This window comes from Poecilia mexicana, unplaced genomic scaffold (assembly GCF_051168715.1).
Source record: "Poecilia mexicana isolate PSO_F unplaced genomic scaffold, ASM5116871v1 scaffold_11, whole genome shotgun sequence".
NCBI classification, from domain to species: domain Eukaryota; kingdom Metazoa; phylum Chordata; class Actinopteri; order Cyprinodontiformes; family Poeciliidae; genus Poecilia; species Poecilia mexicana.
Window position 1 is genome coordinate 24,908,550 of NW_028263380.1, and position 16,451 is coordinate 24,925,000.

General features: G+C 41.8%; 1 protein-coding gene across 1 annotated transcript; it reads right to left on the bottom strand.

Annotated features, from left to right (window-relative positions):
• Positions 1–3,656: 3,656 nt before the first annotated feature.
• On the bottom strand, positions 3,657–8,279 carry zbtb22b (zinc finger and BTB domain containing 22b). Its single transcript, XM_088010486.1, has 4 exons — positions 7,630–8,279; positions 6,283–6,972; positions 5,707–5,985; positions 3,657–4,734 (listed from the first exon to the last, which is right to left on the bottom strand). The coding sequence occupies exons 1-4, from the start codon at positions 7,843–7,845 to the stop codon at positions 3,712–3,714; spliced, it is 2,208 nt and encodes a 735-aa protein (XP_087866612.1). The 5' UTR covers positions 7,846–8,279; the 3' UTR covers positions 3,657–3,711.
• Positions 8,280–16,451: the final 8,172 nt, after the last annotated feature.

Below are 16,451 nucleotides of genomic sequence, written 5' to 3' on the forward strand. Positions count from 1 at the left end.
AATAATGGAAATGTAAATATTCACCTCTGTGGTAGATTTCTGCTGTTCTTCCCATTTTTGTCCCATTTCAATGTTTCTACTCTTAAAACTAAAGATTATATCAGACTACACAATCTGAGTAAAAATAGTTTAATGATTTATCTTTCCAGAACAACCTGGCACTGTGTGAAAAGTGGTGGCAGTGCAGCAACAACTGACATGCATTTCTGATAACTGGTAATGAGTTTTTTTTTTATTCAAATTGAAAAATACTTTATTAATCCAAACAGGAAATTAAATGTTATAATTTGTATTAATTTAAAATATGTCTCTGGAGGAATTTTAACCTGCTCTGCTTTGAAGAATTGCTTTAATTAACTAATATTTTAGAACACAGAAATGTTCAGCTTAGTCTAACAGAAAATTTCAATTAGACTCTAAAACCTTCATTTTGGATATTTTCAGCCATTCAGAGATGAACTTTGGGTGATTATTTAGCACCGTAACCCAAATGGGCTTCATGATCTTTGGATACGTTCCTGTAGGATTTTCTGTTAGAAAGCAGATTTTACCAGGTCAAATAGTCAAAATGATTAAATCAATCCAGACCAAAGATCATTTTTTAAAATAATTTATTAGTCCATAATATCAGTACATGGAAGAGGTTAATATTGATGCACTGGAATATTTTACATGATTAGTTCCACTCTGTGATTTTCTGTACAACAATCAGCTGGTCAAATGAAGGAATTCATTTACAAAAACGTGAAATGATTTATTATGATTTTAAGTGGCAGATTTTAGCTTTATGAAGTGAGCGCTCTGTCTGCAGGAGAACATCTTTGAAACAAGCTGCACAAATATTCTCAGATTGTTCCTTTAACCTTAAACTGATCAAATTATCTTTGGTTCAGGGTGTTTTCTTATCTTTATGATTTTAAATAAGTATTTTTGTTACTGCATTTAAAACACTCCATGTGTTGTACAGATATCAGTCTTTACTTTTACTAATCCAACTTCACTTCTCACCCAAATATACAAATTATGTTGTGCTTGCATCATGACTCACATTAATCTCTTTATGCAAATGTTAACAGTGTTGGTGCAACATGACAGGTTCACTGCACTCATCAGAAACATTTCAGACATTCAGTTTCCTCTCTGATGAACACCAGAGGACCAGATCTCACCGATCAACCATCAGCTGTTTCACTGAGGCTCAGACCAAAACCTGTAAACCAAACTAAACCTTCACAGAAGGCAAAACACAACATCTTCAAAGTCTTCAGAGGTCATTTATAAAATAAAAATAATATTTCATCCACACCATGAAATAGGTTTCTGCTTAGTGTTAATAAAAAGAAAAATCACATATTGAAAAGGTGATGTTCACATTTCTATTTCCAGGTAGTAACAGTATCAGCGACGGCCACAAGGGGCAGACTGCTGCGAAGAAAAATATTAAACACAAAGAGGAAAAACTGCTTTTTAAATATGCGTTTAGTGTTAATATGTGTGATATGTGCTAATATATTAGCGTGTTTCTATCTTCATAGCGGATTCCTCCGACTGAGAGAATCTGTCTGAATATAACTAAACAGCGCCCTCTGGTGGAGAACTCATGGCTCTACAAGTACAAAACAAAATCTGGTGATAAGATTCATTCCTGTTGACGTGGTTAGCATGCTAATTATTAAAATATGATAGTGCTTAAATTATGCACTTGAATGTATCTTATTCAATGTATGAATAAAATTTATGTAACAGTGTCTGATTACTTAAAGATAATTAAAAACTGATTTTGTAATGGAAACAGATACAGAAAACTCACAATAACTATAATAATGCCGGATGTCACCAAACATATTATTATACTTTAACACAGTTTCCTTAAATATGCAGCACAGAGGTGATAAACTTACCAGAACGGAGCTGGTGAAACGATAAGGTCACATTTTAATCAGATTAGTAAATATGCGTTTAAAAAAAACAGATTTGTTTTTATCTCTGTGTCTAAACACACGAGATAAAGATATTTTGAAACATTCCCTAAGAGCTGACACATTTTGTTCTTTAATTAAATCGTTTAAATTTTAAGATTAATGATACTTAAGTGACCTTTTAGACTTCAAATATATTATTACATTATTTCTTCATACCAGAATCAGTACTTGAACACAAAAGGAACCAAATCACAGCTTTTCCCATCAAAATGCACTTAGATAAACAGATATTCAGTCATTATGTCTGAAACAACAATAAAACACAAAAGAATTTATAACATCTGGTTTATATTATAAATATGTATATTATGTATTTGAAACAAGGTACAAGAATCTACTTAGATCATCTCTAATTAGGCCAAATATTGAAACAAATTTAAATACTGTAGGCTGTTTTGTAATTGTAATCACTCTAGTTTATTAAATTTATTTTTAAACAAGCAGATTTATGTATGTAAAAAACCAAAAAGCTATTCTTATTATGTTTTCTATATACTTCTAATGAATATATACTATGTTTTAAAAGAACTAATATGCTCACATACAGGGAAGGTGATGTAAACAAATCAGAACTAAAACAGGAAAATCAACTGGAAGGTCAAAAACCTCTGGACTAGAACATTTAAGAAAAACTATGAAACATGTTGTAAATAATAATAATAATAATAATAATAATAATAATAATAATAAAATAATAATAATAATAATAATAATAATAATAATAATAATAATAATAATAAATATGCTTCTAAATGAACAGTTCATTTTTCCTTTACTGAACATTCCTGAACATCCAGCTGACATTAAGGAATCACTTCATTTATTAAAAACAGGCAACCCCAGAATTAAACTGAACTATGAACTGCTTATAGTACATATACATAAATATGTATAGGAATAATATTAATATTATTTTTTAAAGGTGCAAAACCTGAAAGAACAAAGTAAGAAAGTTAAAACTGTTGCTTTGTCGCCCACTACAGGTTAAAGTTAGGAACTGCAGCAATTTATATTAATGTAAAGTTAGATAGTTTTGATATTTTTTTTTGTTCCAATTCTATCATCAAAATTTAAGCTTTACAAAATGACAAACCTTTTTGGAAAATATCTTAAAATAATCTATTTAAAGGCATGACTGAGAAGAATCTGGATGAATTATGAGTATCAGTCTAATCTGAGAGCAGTGAGGCTGCAGAGGAAAAGTCCTGCTGCTTTGTGATTTATAATAAAAACATGAATGTAATATAAATGTTTCTATTCCTAATGAGTCTTGCAGGTTTTTATCTGAGCACAGCAACAGGTCATGATAGAAGCTGCAGAGGAATCACAGCAATCCAGAACGTTTTCCCACAGAAACCAGCAGCGTTCTGGTTTCCCCTCAACAACAGAGAGAAGAAAAATAAACTTTCAGAACATCTTAGAATATTTGAAACTAACAGCTTATTCTGAAGTGACGGTCCGTCTTGATGAGGCCACTTTTCAAATCTGTTTGTGCAAAAGAACTGGGTCATTAAGTCAAAAGTAACTGGAACTGAACCACCATGATGGCCGCCGATCCGAATCTCCAGGTTCTTCTGGTCCTTCAGATTGTTTCTCCAACAGGAGTTTCAACAAAATGCATTTTCTCTTCTTTTCTTCTTCTCTTTTTCCGGGTTAAAACAGCAGCAGGAACCATCAGAATCTTCAGAACCACCAGAACCGGGCTCCCATTGGCTCCCTCAGCTTCGGTTTAAGTCACGCTGCTTCCGTCTGCACTGACCTCACACACGTCTTCCTCACACACACCTCGAGCCAATCCCAAACCTCCGAACATTCCCGATCCGTGATCCGGACCCAGACTCTGGGAGACGACCCCCAGTATCGCCCCTGCAGCAGCGGCCATGGTGTTGCCATGGTGACTGCCTCCTCCGGAGGAGCCGCCATGTTGTCCAGCAGCAGCTGCAGACTCTCCTCCTCCTCTGGCTGCTCCTGCCTGACCTCCGTCAGCGGCAGACAGCAGCAGGTGGGTGGAGGCGTTGAAGTCCGGGCCTTCCTCTGCCCCTCCTCCTCCTCGCCTCCCTCCGTCCCCGCCCCCTGCTGTGTCGCCGTCGGCGCCGCGCCTCTCGCAGTGCGAGCGGTGCCTCATGAAGCTGTCGCGCCACATGAACTTCTTGCCGCAGCCCAGGCAGTCGTAGGGCTTGAGGCCGGTGTGGGTCTTCATGTGCTCCGTCAGGTGGTGCTTCATCTTGAACTTCTTGGCGCAGACGGGGCAGTGGAACGGCCGCAGGTCCAGGTGCATGTTGATGTGCCGGTCCCGCATGCTCTTGTGGGTGAAGGTTTTCCCACAGTGACACATGAACACCTTGGTGGTTACTCCGGAGCCGCCGCAGGCTCCACCTCCGACCCCGCCACCATCAGAACCGTCCAGACCCAATCCGGTCTGCAGCTGGACGGCGCCGTGCTCCAGGCCGGGCGTTTTGAAAGAGGCTCCGCCCATCATGCCGGAGGCCACGCCCAGCGGCGGCGCGGCCGGGTCCAGGGCGAGGCCGGACGCCTGGCTGTACAGCAGGATCTGGTTCCCCTGCATGTCCAGAGGGAAGAGCTGCGCCCGGGCCGAGGCCGCGGACTGGACCTGACCCAGCAGGGCCGACACGGCCCGGTTGGCGCTCTGGTTCTGACCCGCAGCGCTGTCATGGAGGTGCTGGGCTAACGTCTGCTCGATCAGGCTGCCCTCAAACTTGAGGTAGTCCTCTGAGGACTGGCAGTAATCCACCTGCAGGAAAAGGTCAGAGGTCAGATCTGTTATACATTAAATTACAAAACTGATTCTAGAAAAGCATGCCACAGCATGATGCTGCCACTAACATGCTTCACCATAGTGGTGGCATGTTAAAGCTGCAGTCTGTAACTTCTATAAAAAATATTTTTTTACTTATTTGTTGAAACTGTCACCATGCTGTGACAGTGTTTCATGAGACAGATAATCTGTGAAAAAAGATTAACTCTTCCAGCACCGACTACAATCAACCAATCAGAGCGAGGAGGTGGTTCTTATCGCTGTCAATCACCCTCCCTTTGTCACTGCTAGCATAGCCTATTGTGAATGCTCAGGCTAATTAGCATGGCCACCAATGATGAGGAATTTTCTTGTAACGGTAAATTGTTTCTCTTCCATTAACATGTTGAGCAGTGAGTACACGAGGTTGATTGATGGCGCTAAAACCCGCCTCCTGGCTCTGATTGGTTGTTTTTGAATGGGATTGGTGCCTTGCTTCAGGCTCAAGAAGAAATCGATCTTTCACAGATTATCTGTCTCATAACAAACTGTAACGACATGGAGTGTTTTAACAAATATGTAAAAATCTTTTTTAAAATGAAAGTTACATATTAAAGCTTTAAGTTTTGTAAATCCACAGAATATTTAACTAAATTCCCAGCTTTTGATTATCTTACACAAACTAAAATAAAAAATATGGTGTAGAAATAAACATGGCCTCTGTTTACTTAGGGGTATCATAATAAATGAGGCTGAATAAAAAAAGAATGCCACACTTTTCAGATAGTTTTTTGTAAACACAAAATTAAAATCTACAATTATTGATCTATTATTACTTTTCTTTTTAATATAACCCTTTTATGTTGATCTGTCCAATAAAATCTTAATCCTGTTTGTAATTTGCCTGAATGTGAATCAGTGTGAACAGTTTCAGATTACAGGAGGAACCGGACTCTGGTACCGGCTGACCTGTGAGTCCATGTCGCTCTCCGCTCGGACCGCCAGCTCCGCTGAAAGGCTCCTGATGTTGGAGATGTTGAAGTTCGCTCTCTCCCGCTCTCTAACCAGCTCCATGTCCCTCTCGTCTTCGTCCTCCTCATCCTCACCGCCCTCCTCTCCGGACACGACGATCAGGTCGTCGTCCTCCGTCCGCTCCGTCTTCACCACCACCCACTGCTTGCGCGGCATGATGCTGGGCTGGCTGTAGGCGGGACGCTTCTGCAGCGCCGCCTCAGAGTCCTCCCCGTCCTGCAGAGGGACGTAAAATACGGCCTGTTAGTTATTATTAAAGCAAAGATTATTTTACCAATCATTCTGATGATCAGTGGACAAAATAAACTGCCACATTCTGCACAATATTAAAAATACATTAAAAGAAGCCAATAAACACATAATTCCCCTTCTAAATAAGAAAAGTGAAAATGTTATTGCCTAAAATGCAACAACAGCATTCTTTTAGTGTTTTTGTATATTTCTTAATTACTGCACTGACTAGTTAACGATTATTTCATTAATCATAATTCCTGCGTCTCACTCAAATCTGACCTGATAGGAGGAAACGCCGAAGCTGTCGCTGACTCCGACCTCCTGCTCCAACACTGAGCTGACCTTCTTCCTCCTCCCGCTGCCTCCTCCTCTTCCTCTCTTCCTGTGGTGGTACATCACCTCCTCCTCCTCTTCCTCCTCCTCCTCCTCCTCTATGAGCAGGGCCTCCTCTCCCCCTGATGGGGTGCAGTAGCTGGGTGTGTTACTGGCCCTGCCTCCATCCACAGAGGCCCCCCCAGCCGCTGCTCCTCCCCCCAGGAAGCTGCTCCCGTCTCGGGGGCTGAAGTAGTTGGTGCTGCTGGGCGACTGGCTCTCGCTCACCGAGGGCCGGCTGGATGGTTGGGGGCCCCTCTGGGGGTCGTTGGGCTCTACAATCGGGTCGCCACCTGTGCTCCCAGTTCCACCAGCTTCACTGCTGCTGCAGCCGGGATTGGCCGAGCTGCCACCTCCGCCTGCTGCGTCCTGCGCTCCTCCTCCTCCGGCCGCTGCGGCGCGGCCCTCCTTCAGCAGCTCGGTGCATTTGTCCACGATGTGCCACATCTGCAGCACGCTGCCCACCGTGAGGTAGTTAACGATGTCGTCACGCAGCATCCGCAGCTGGCCTGTGTAGGCGCAGCTCAGGACGCTCTCGAACGCCAGCGGGTCCATCACCGCGGGGATGGAGACCGTCGACATGTTCTTCAGCAGCACCTGGAAAAGGTCAGGAGGTCGTCAGGAGGTCAGGGTTAGGCTGCTTCAAGGTAGGAGTGGGTATTTATTATAATAAGATTTTTATTTTGATTTATCACTGATTCACGATAAATTCCAACTTATGTCTAAAATCCCTCCCAAAGCCACTTTACCTGACGCCTGATGTGGAAGGTTCTGTGTTTTTATCATCACTAGAGGGCACCAAATTTGTAAAGCATTTTTAGGACAACGATTGCAGATGAAAACTTTCTAAAAAATAGCAAATAGGGATTTCCCATTTGAAAGGTTGGAAATTTAGCTAAATATTCTTTGCACCAAAGCTTTATATGCCATCACTATGATAAACATTGTAGTGGCAGTTAGGGATGGACATTTATCATAATAAATTTTATATAAGATTCTGATTTATCTTTCTCTGAATAAATTACAATTAAAATCCCAGATTATCTGGATTGTAAGTTTATTATTTTTCTCCACAGTTTGTTCAATAAAGGTATTTCAATAAATATGAAATTGTGATTAAATGGAGTTATTTTGTGCATTTTAGGGAAACAAATCACACTTCTTAATGTGACTAGTGTCTTAAAGAACTTGTAATTATGAGGAACGCTATAACATGCAGAACATCTCAGGACCATTTGGGTCAAACTCGCCCACCTGATCATGGAAGTAGGGCGAGGACGCGGCCAGGACGCAGCGGTGCGCCTTGAAGACGTGTCCCTGAACGTGGATGGACAGATCGCAGAGGCTGCCGTCCTCTCTCTGCCGGTTGAGGCTGTCCAGCACCGAGGTCTGAGCGCCGGGGAAGCTGACCTCCACCGCCGACCCGCCTGAGCTGCTGCTGCTCCCCACCTCCATGGGAACCGACTGCATCTGCAGGAGGAAGACTGTCGGGATCCTGCAGCTTTTAACACAATCAAGTTTCAAAGTTTTTGTTGAAGTTTTTATGTCGGTATTAATGATTTTATTTTCACTTCTCCGGACCTCTCATGGGGCCACAAGGCTTAATTCTGATACCTCTTTGTTTTTCTTTATACCTTGTGACACTTCATGCTTTTCCCCCTAAATTGATAATATTTTGTCTCTTTTTTATGATTACTGCTCAGGTAATTTTCCCCTACAGCACATTTCTGCTCTGTTCAGTCTTTGCTTGATTGCCTGGTTGTCATGGCGGTGAACTATCTTAATTTTGATGATTAATAAGGCTGAAGTCATGTTGTTTAGGCACAACAACACAAGTATCAATCTTTCTAACCAGAACTCACATGAGAAAACTATTATTATGAACTTAGGTGTGAGAATGGACCCACTGCTTACTGTTTACAGCTCAATCTCATCACAAGGGGTCTTGTGCTTTGTCATCGTATGAAACGCCGGCTACACTTTGCAATGGTCACCACTCCATCACAGAGACACACACTCATCTCTAAGACCAATTTTAAGAAACAAATTAACCAAACAGGCATGTTTTCAGACGTCAGAGGAAGTTAGAGTACCTGGAAAGAACCCATGCATGCACAAGGAGAGCATGCAATCTTTATCCAGAATTTTGTTCAGTTACATTCCCATCCCTATTCAGCTGCCAGTCTCTTCAACTGGAAAATTAAGCTTCAAAACAAATAATTGCTGCTTTGAAGCTAAAGTATTGTTTACTTCAGTTCAGCTGAAGAATTTCAGCTGAACTGAAGTATGAGTTCAGCTCTTCTGGTTTAAATTAAGAGAATGCATGCAAACCAGTGCATGCATTATATAAATTAACCAAAATATACAGAATCAAAGTGAGATTTGCATGCAAGCAGCTCTTTAATATTAAATATGATTAACGTTTAACTAAAATATTCTGCAGATGATCACTCATCAGCACATACTCATTCCTTTATAAGCAGGAGTTTCCACATCCTGCAGTCAAATATGTTCATTTCTATTGCATGTCATGCGTCACCCATCAGACACAAAGCAGCAGATCATACTTACTGACAGCACAGTGTTGTTCTAGTTTAACAGGTTGATTTTACAGAAAGCTGCACATCTCTGCAGGTTCTCCACTGATAATAACACTTTACTGCAGAGTGCACGAGAAAACCAGCCTACAACCAGTCAAGTGGCACTTAGAGAGCTGCACATCCCAGACTGAGCTGTTACCAAGTCCTGAGTGAGACTGTCAGCTCCAGTCTGACAGGGAGAGACATCTGTGAAACATCTGGAACAGCGTCAGACTCCATCACTACAGCTGTGAGGTTAGCCTGCTAGCCGCAGTTAGCTCACCAGGCTGAGGTAAAAGCAGCAGGTTCGGCTCACCGTTTCAGTCCCTGCAGCCCTCAGAGGTCCGGTGTGTGGCGGAGCAGAGGACAGGAACCGCTGCCAGGTCACCCAGAACCAGAACTTCCTGGCGCATTTTCACCGAACCCGCTGCCCGTCGGATCCCTGCGGCTGCAGACAGCGACTCTGCGCCTTTAAGGCCATTCCAGACAGGCGGGCCAGACTTTGGCCGACAGAAAATCACATATTTCAAGTAAGCTTTAATAAAGACGCTGATAATCACAGAAAGAATATGGAGATTTAATTTAACCCCCGTTATGTTCGTTTCTTAGCTATAGCAATAATGTTCGTGGGTCAATTTGACCCGGGGAGTGTTTAGTCATGCAATATTGTCAGAAACCAAAAAAATCCTCCAAATCTATTTTGTGTCTGATTATTAACTCCTATACTAACCATTTCAATCAATATTTGTGCAATTATGTTTTTTTATTCCTCACAAATAAAGGATCAATGACAACAATTTACTCATTTGGACATAAAAAATGTGATTTACATTTTTTATGCCCACTGAAAAACCTAAACACAAAATAACACTAAGTATCTTTGAAAGTGATTTTTTGTAATTTTTTAAATATTACATTTAGATTTTTTTTGAAGGGGTCATCTTTATAATTGAACTTGAGACACTATTCTGCCCTGGGTCAAATTGACCTGCTGACTAAAATCAAGACAAATGAGTCCTGAAGATGATCCTCCAGGTGGATTTCCAGTTTAAACCTGCATGTCCAAAACATAACTGGGTTTTTCATCACATGCTGCCCAGATTTTTATGTCATATTTAGCTGGTGTGGAAGGCATATATAGTGTAAATGAGCAGCGACCTCTGAATGCCAGCGGTGATCTTTATGAATGCCACAAATCTTCCATCTACTGTGACATTGGAGCCTGTTTTATAGGACAGGAGAAGTTACAACCCACATGTTCCACACTGATCTATTAGCTGCTAGTTTGTCTTGTCCATCGATTGTCAAATCAGATTACTCTGGAGAAAAGTCTCCAGAAACATTATGGCCCATAATATTACCCTGCCTGTCTCTGCATCCCTTAGACTGGCTGTTGATTCATCCTTTGACTTGAAAACTCTGGTCAGAATGAGGACCTCCCTCAAATATGCATCTAAATGCATCTGGTCCAGCTCCTTCCAGTTCTCTCCAAAAACTCGCCTTCCTTTTAGACTTGTCATTTCAACAATGATTTTCTGTATTGCACTAGGCATGAGTAGCTCAGACTGACTTGTTTGTGATGTGAGTTACTGCCATCCTGGCATGATCAACAAGAAGTTCCAGAGCTTCCATGGTTGTCATCTTTTATTTCCCTGCTGCTCATTTCCTGATCTCTGACAGTGACATTACATGTACCTTCAGTGTGTAATGTGTTTAGGAATCCCTTGCAGAGAGTATTTATGTCCCCCCCCCCCACTTCTGCTGGGTGTCCACTCAGTTTGGGTGGAGTTTGTCCACAGGAACAGAAAAGGTTCCTGTCAAAAGTTGCATGAACACCTGCTTTCTGGCAGCTTCCTAGTGAAGTAAAGAGAATAGTGAAAGAGTGGGTTTGTGTGCGTGTTTAGGTGTGTGTGTGTGTTCATGCAAGTGTGGTGTGGTGTTTGTGTGTGTGGTGAAATATGTCTCATAGGTGCAAGGAAACAAATAGAATTGGAAATTTTTTTTAACCTTTTTACCCTTCAACTTGTATGCCGGGTCAAATTGACCCAAACGGTATCTATGTAGCAAATAGACCCAGGGGGGGCTGCAAGTGTGTAAAATGAACCATTTTTATTTTATACATAGAGTGCACCTATTAAGACAAATAGAAAAAGTTTTATGCAGAAAAAATACTATTTTTAAAAAAATGTTTAACTTTGAAACGGGTCAATTTGACCTGCAACATAATAGGAGGGTTAATATATAAATATAAAACTATCACCAAGAATTTTATTTTCACATATTTTTAAAGGAACTAGTTGGTTTTTTCCCCTCCACTAACAAATGTCCAGAGTAAAATTACAGCTGGGTAAAGAAGTACGGACTTCAGCTACAGAATTTAACAAAGAAAAAAAATAAATTATCCACCCTTTTCTATTTTGAACCTGTAAATCAAATATTGCAACTATTTATCTGTACCATTGAGTTTTTTATGTTGCAAAATATTTCTAAATTTGACAGATCCTCAATTTGCTTTTGTTTTGAAATCCATTAAAGTCACTTTATTATTGATAAAGATTGATTGATTATAGTAAGTAGAAAATATGACTGTTCATGTAAAAACTTTGATCCATTTTCTCTGGTGCGATGGCAGAAGGTCCCTCCTGGATGGCGGACGGCTCTGGTGCAGGAGCGGAAGAAGGTCCCTCCTGGACGGATGGCTACCTCCTCCACCTCCCATGCCTCCGAGCTCTCCGTGGTGGTAGTTTCTGGCAGGGACAAAGCTGGCTCTGTCGACTTCGAGGTATAGGAGCACTCGGTTACGTCCGTCGACTGGGAGGTGCAGGAGGGTCACTGCCCAGGGAAGGGGGGGGTTTCCTCCGACGTGTCCTCCCATGCCGTGCTCTGAAACGTGAAAAGAACGTTTAGGATGGATTAAGGAGATGGCCGACATCCCCCAGCAGGACCGGCTGCTCCAGGATGTCAGCGAGATGGCTGATATCCGGGAGCAGCGAGTCCTGAACCCGAATGGCATCGATAAAGGTAGGTTACACAGGTAAGTGGAACAGAAAACCCAACATGTTAGGCGATTACTTGCGTAGGTGGCGATGGAGGTCCTGACGTCAGTTATGTTTGGGGCACCGGGCAAGCCCAGGCCCGCCCACGCCTTCTCCACCCATGACAGGAGGTTCTGAAACCTGCAGTTGGTCTCGCTGAACATGAGTAGGTCAGTGGCGGGTCGAGCTGGGCTCGGATGGCGACCCAGCGCTCCAACCAGCCGTACTCGGTAGGGGTCAGCTACACCTTTGTAACATAACCACCATGTTTTTTTCCTGTATAAAATACATTAGAGAAAATGTATCATCCGATTGGTATAACAGTTGCTGTTATTTCATTGTAAAATTATTCCATATCTCCACTTGTAAAACTGATTTTTGGGCAGGTCATGCTGATTTCTAGGTGTGGCTGAGATTAGTGTGCGTCGGCGCAATCAGAGGGGAAGACGTTCACCGTCAGATCCATGCAGCGGGAGACTTGAATTGACTGAATGTTTTGAACAAGTGATAAATCAAAGAAAGAAAACTGAAATCAAAGCTTTAGGAGCTGGATTCTAGCTTGTGCCCAGGAAATGCAGATGGAGCGAGAGGACGCCACCGGGGACGGAAGACATTTCCCGGTGAGATCTGGACTTTACGTTTCTTTTTGGTGGTACCGCTCTCATTTTTTGGGGGGAGGTTTTTGACGCTTGGGATTTTTCATTTGGATTGGGACTTTGGATTAAAATGGAGAAATTCTCCCAGGATCTGGAACTCTTTTGTAGACAATATTCGTATTAAAAAGGATCAAGACTATTTGGACATTTAACCATTTGAGTCTCCAACATGAAACTGAATTAAATCCCACCCTAATCTTATTTGAGGGATTTTTGGTTACTGATCTTTATCAGGATGACTTATTTCTTAGCTTGTGGGTTTTGTAATAAATCATTGTTGCTAAAACTCAACAAAATTTCATTTTGAGTGTTTTTTTTTATTTCTCTCTCAAATTAACTGGTGTAACATATTTTACCTGATGGCAGCGACAGATTACCCTCGAGTGCATTTGTGAATTTCGCTTTAAATAGAAGCTGAATTTTACACCATCGGGGAGCCGAAGGCACGGTTCGTCTTGTGGTCTTTTACCTGCGTCATGCAGAAGGAAGGAGAGGCTTTTGGTTCCTGCCAAGACATGGGTGCAATCCCCGCCACTCCCTCCACCAACATGCACCCGCTGCTCCCTGATGGTGGCCGAGACTTGGAGGAGAGGTGGGCATCTAGATGGGATGAGGCATAGCCGCACCCGTCTACGGGACAGGGCTGTCGAAAAACAACATTTATTGAAGTTTCACAAATCAGAAAAAGGTTTCACAAATCCCAAACATAGTTATAAATCTGCTGTTAGAGCAGAATAATTTAGTCCAAGTTTGAAGACCGCGTCCATCTCTCCTGCTGTCTGCGTCTGAGAAACAGACTTAGACAAAATTTGAAAGATTTTGGAAATCTGTGAATTTTAGTTCCACAAACACGATTGGGATACCCGACATCGCCTGTACAGATACCCCACCGACGGTGGAGAGCCATTTTTCCCCCCCTAGTCCTGACGCAAAAACTTTGTCGGTCTGGTAGTCCACAATGTACATTAGCATGAGTTTGAGAGACTGTAAGGCTGCGCTGTGACATGCCGCTAATGAAATGCAGCCCCTGTCACCCACCTCCTCATTAAGGGGTCCCAGGTTGTCACCATTGGGACCGGAGGGTTTGTTGCCCACAGCTCTGCCAACCGACGGAGGGTGACCTCTGGCTTGATATTAATGATGTCGGTCAGCAGCCTGGTGGGCAACTCCGGTTGAGTCTTGGAAGAGAAGTGGGCATCTAGCAGGGATGAGGCATAGCCGCACCCCTCTACGGGACAGGGCTGTCCCCTGATATTGACTCGCCCTGTCCCGTAGTTGGCTAGTATCCTCCTCTCCTCTGCACTGCCTGCAGATGTTTCCTGATGTTTTTGAATAGCTGGTGACATTCTGGACAGAACCCCATCCTGGATCAATCTGTCAATGACAAATAAAATTAATTTTTAATTGTTAACATATATATGATAAGTATTTGCTAAGCATAACAGTTAGCTGTGTGCTTCCCAGACCTTAAATTACTTTCCAGAACCTTTCATTCAGTGTAATTGAACACAAAGGTCTCGAGGGTCCCGGGCCGGCTACCTCCTTATCCATGGCTTCCAGGTACCAGGTCGTCGCCATAGGGACCGGAGGGTTTGTTGCCCGCAGCTCCGCCAGCAGACGGAGGGTGACCTCCCTCTTGATGTCACATTGTTCAGCAGCCTAGTGGGCAACTCTGAGGAGAGGTGGGCATCTAGATGGGATGAGGCATAGCCACACGGGTGCACGGGACAGGGCTGTCTCCTGATGTTGACTTGCCCCGACCCTTAGTTGATTAGTATCCTTAAAAGTAGTAACATTAGTACAAACATTAGCATTTCACTCCCTCCCACTAAGGCAGTTCATTAGCATTTTACCTAAAATAACCTATTAGTTAATTTTCTTACTTATTTGACATGTTTAGTACACCGAATGGAGCAAGTCAATGACAAACATGCTCGTGATGCCCCACATGCTACTGATAGTCTTCACGGTAACATTAGCATTTTAGCTAATTTTAGCTTATGCATTAATTTTAACATAATGAATGGTACAATTTCAGCTTAGTCAACATGCTTCTGCCTCTCCACAAGTTGACTACAATTTAGCTAAACTTAGCACTGATGATTATTTTTAGCATCAGAACGCTGGGTTCCAACCGACAGGCACACTTTAGCATGCCCCAGTTAAATTTCCTCAGGAATTTTCTAGTTTCTCTTATTCTTGGCTTTAGCCTGTTAACCAGGACTTCTCAGAAGTCACTGGAGTTCTCCCAGTGTGACCAGCAGACTGAAGCCCTGCCTGTGGCCAGTGTTCCCAGTATAATGAACAAATGTTTTATTCTTTCACTTTGTGTATTTTTAAATATCTCAATCTGAAGTATTAGTGCATTAATACAGCTTATGTAATGAAATAAAAATAATTATTTTCACTCTTTGCTGTCAATAGCAGAGTTGACATACTGTAATAAATATTTATTCTCTGGAAAAAAGTAAGAAAAATATGTAGTTTAATGTTTGACAATGATTGATTTATAAATCAAAAGTAATTTCTCAACGTATAAAAAATACAGGAAAATTATTTGTTTCTCGTCTTGAAATGTTAAATGTACATTAAATTATGTTATTATATTCTTTAATAAAACACTAAAAGTGTGTGAATCAATTTCAATATAAAAATCATCAGAATCATTTCTATCAAATAAAACATTGTGCTTCTACCAAGCTACCCTGAAGACGGTTAAAAATTCCAAGACTCTCTGCTTACATTAACTGATCTCACGGTTAAATAAAATTCAAAACTAAGTATCATATGGAACCGTGTGGAAACACCTGTTGGCTCCACCGTAGTGCGCAGCTAGCTAGCATGCTAGCCAGCACACGTGGTTGCAAGCTATGTGGAGCAAACAGGTGTTTCCACACGGTTACAAATTCGAAGGTTTTCTGCTTTCAAAGTTACATGAACTCACCCATCGAATGATAAAGTTGCACATTAAACCCGCTTCTATTCTAAACATCACATCACATTTTACATTAAATAAAAACTTACCCTTTCTGTGGGAATGCGTCTGAGAAACTCCTGCTCCTCTCCCACCTGTTTTTAATTAACAGCTAATTTAATTGGACACAGGTGCGTGTGACGCAGGAAGTGAGTGGGAGGGACTTCACCTGCTCTCGGAGACTTCAAAAGACGTACGAACAGTAAGTGATGTGGCAAAGGCGGCCGAGTGGTTTATAGAGCAAAACCGGACCCTTACTGGGCTGGTGTCATGCAGTGTGCTCAGGGGAAGTTCAAGTTTACCACAGGAGTAAGGAGGTGGAAGTCTGTTATCCAGCGGATAGACGCATGTCCACTGACTCCTGCCTTCAACCAAAAAGTCCGGACGATCGACATATTTGGGAAAAAATCCCCTACAACTGCGGCTATCATATGGTAAGTGAATTTCTTTTATTGTACAATAGATGATAAAAAGGCTGTTTCATGCCAGTGACTGTGGAAATTAAGTGTTTCACGTAAGTTTTTATTATTTTGTTACCCATCTTAATATGCAAGACAAAAGCAGAGAATAATTTGAAATGGTTATAGAACACTGGACAAAATTTAATGATTTATCACAAGTTTATTCAATGCTATTTTTCCACAGTCAGCTGAGCAGGCAGGGATTCAAGCTGAAAGCATGCCAGGTGCAGGGAGCAACACAGGTCAGTGATTCTTGAGAATAGGGACAAAATGGGTTTTAATTTTCCCATTTTTTTATTTCTCAACCTTATGTATGCAAATATGACAAATAATGTTTAGAAAATATGAAGATGCTAAGGTACAGGCTCCCA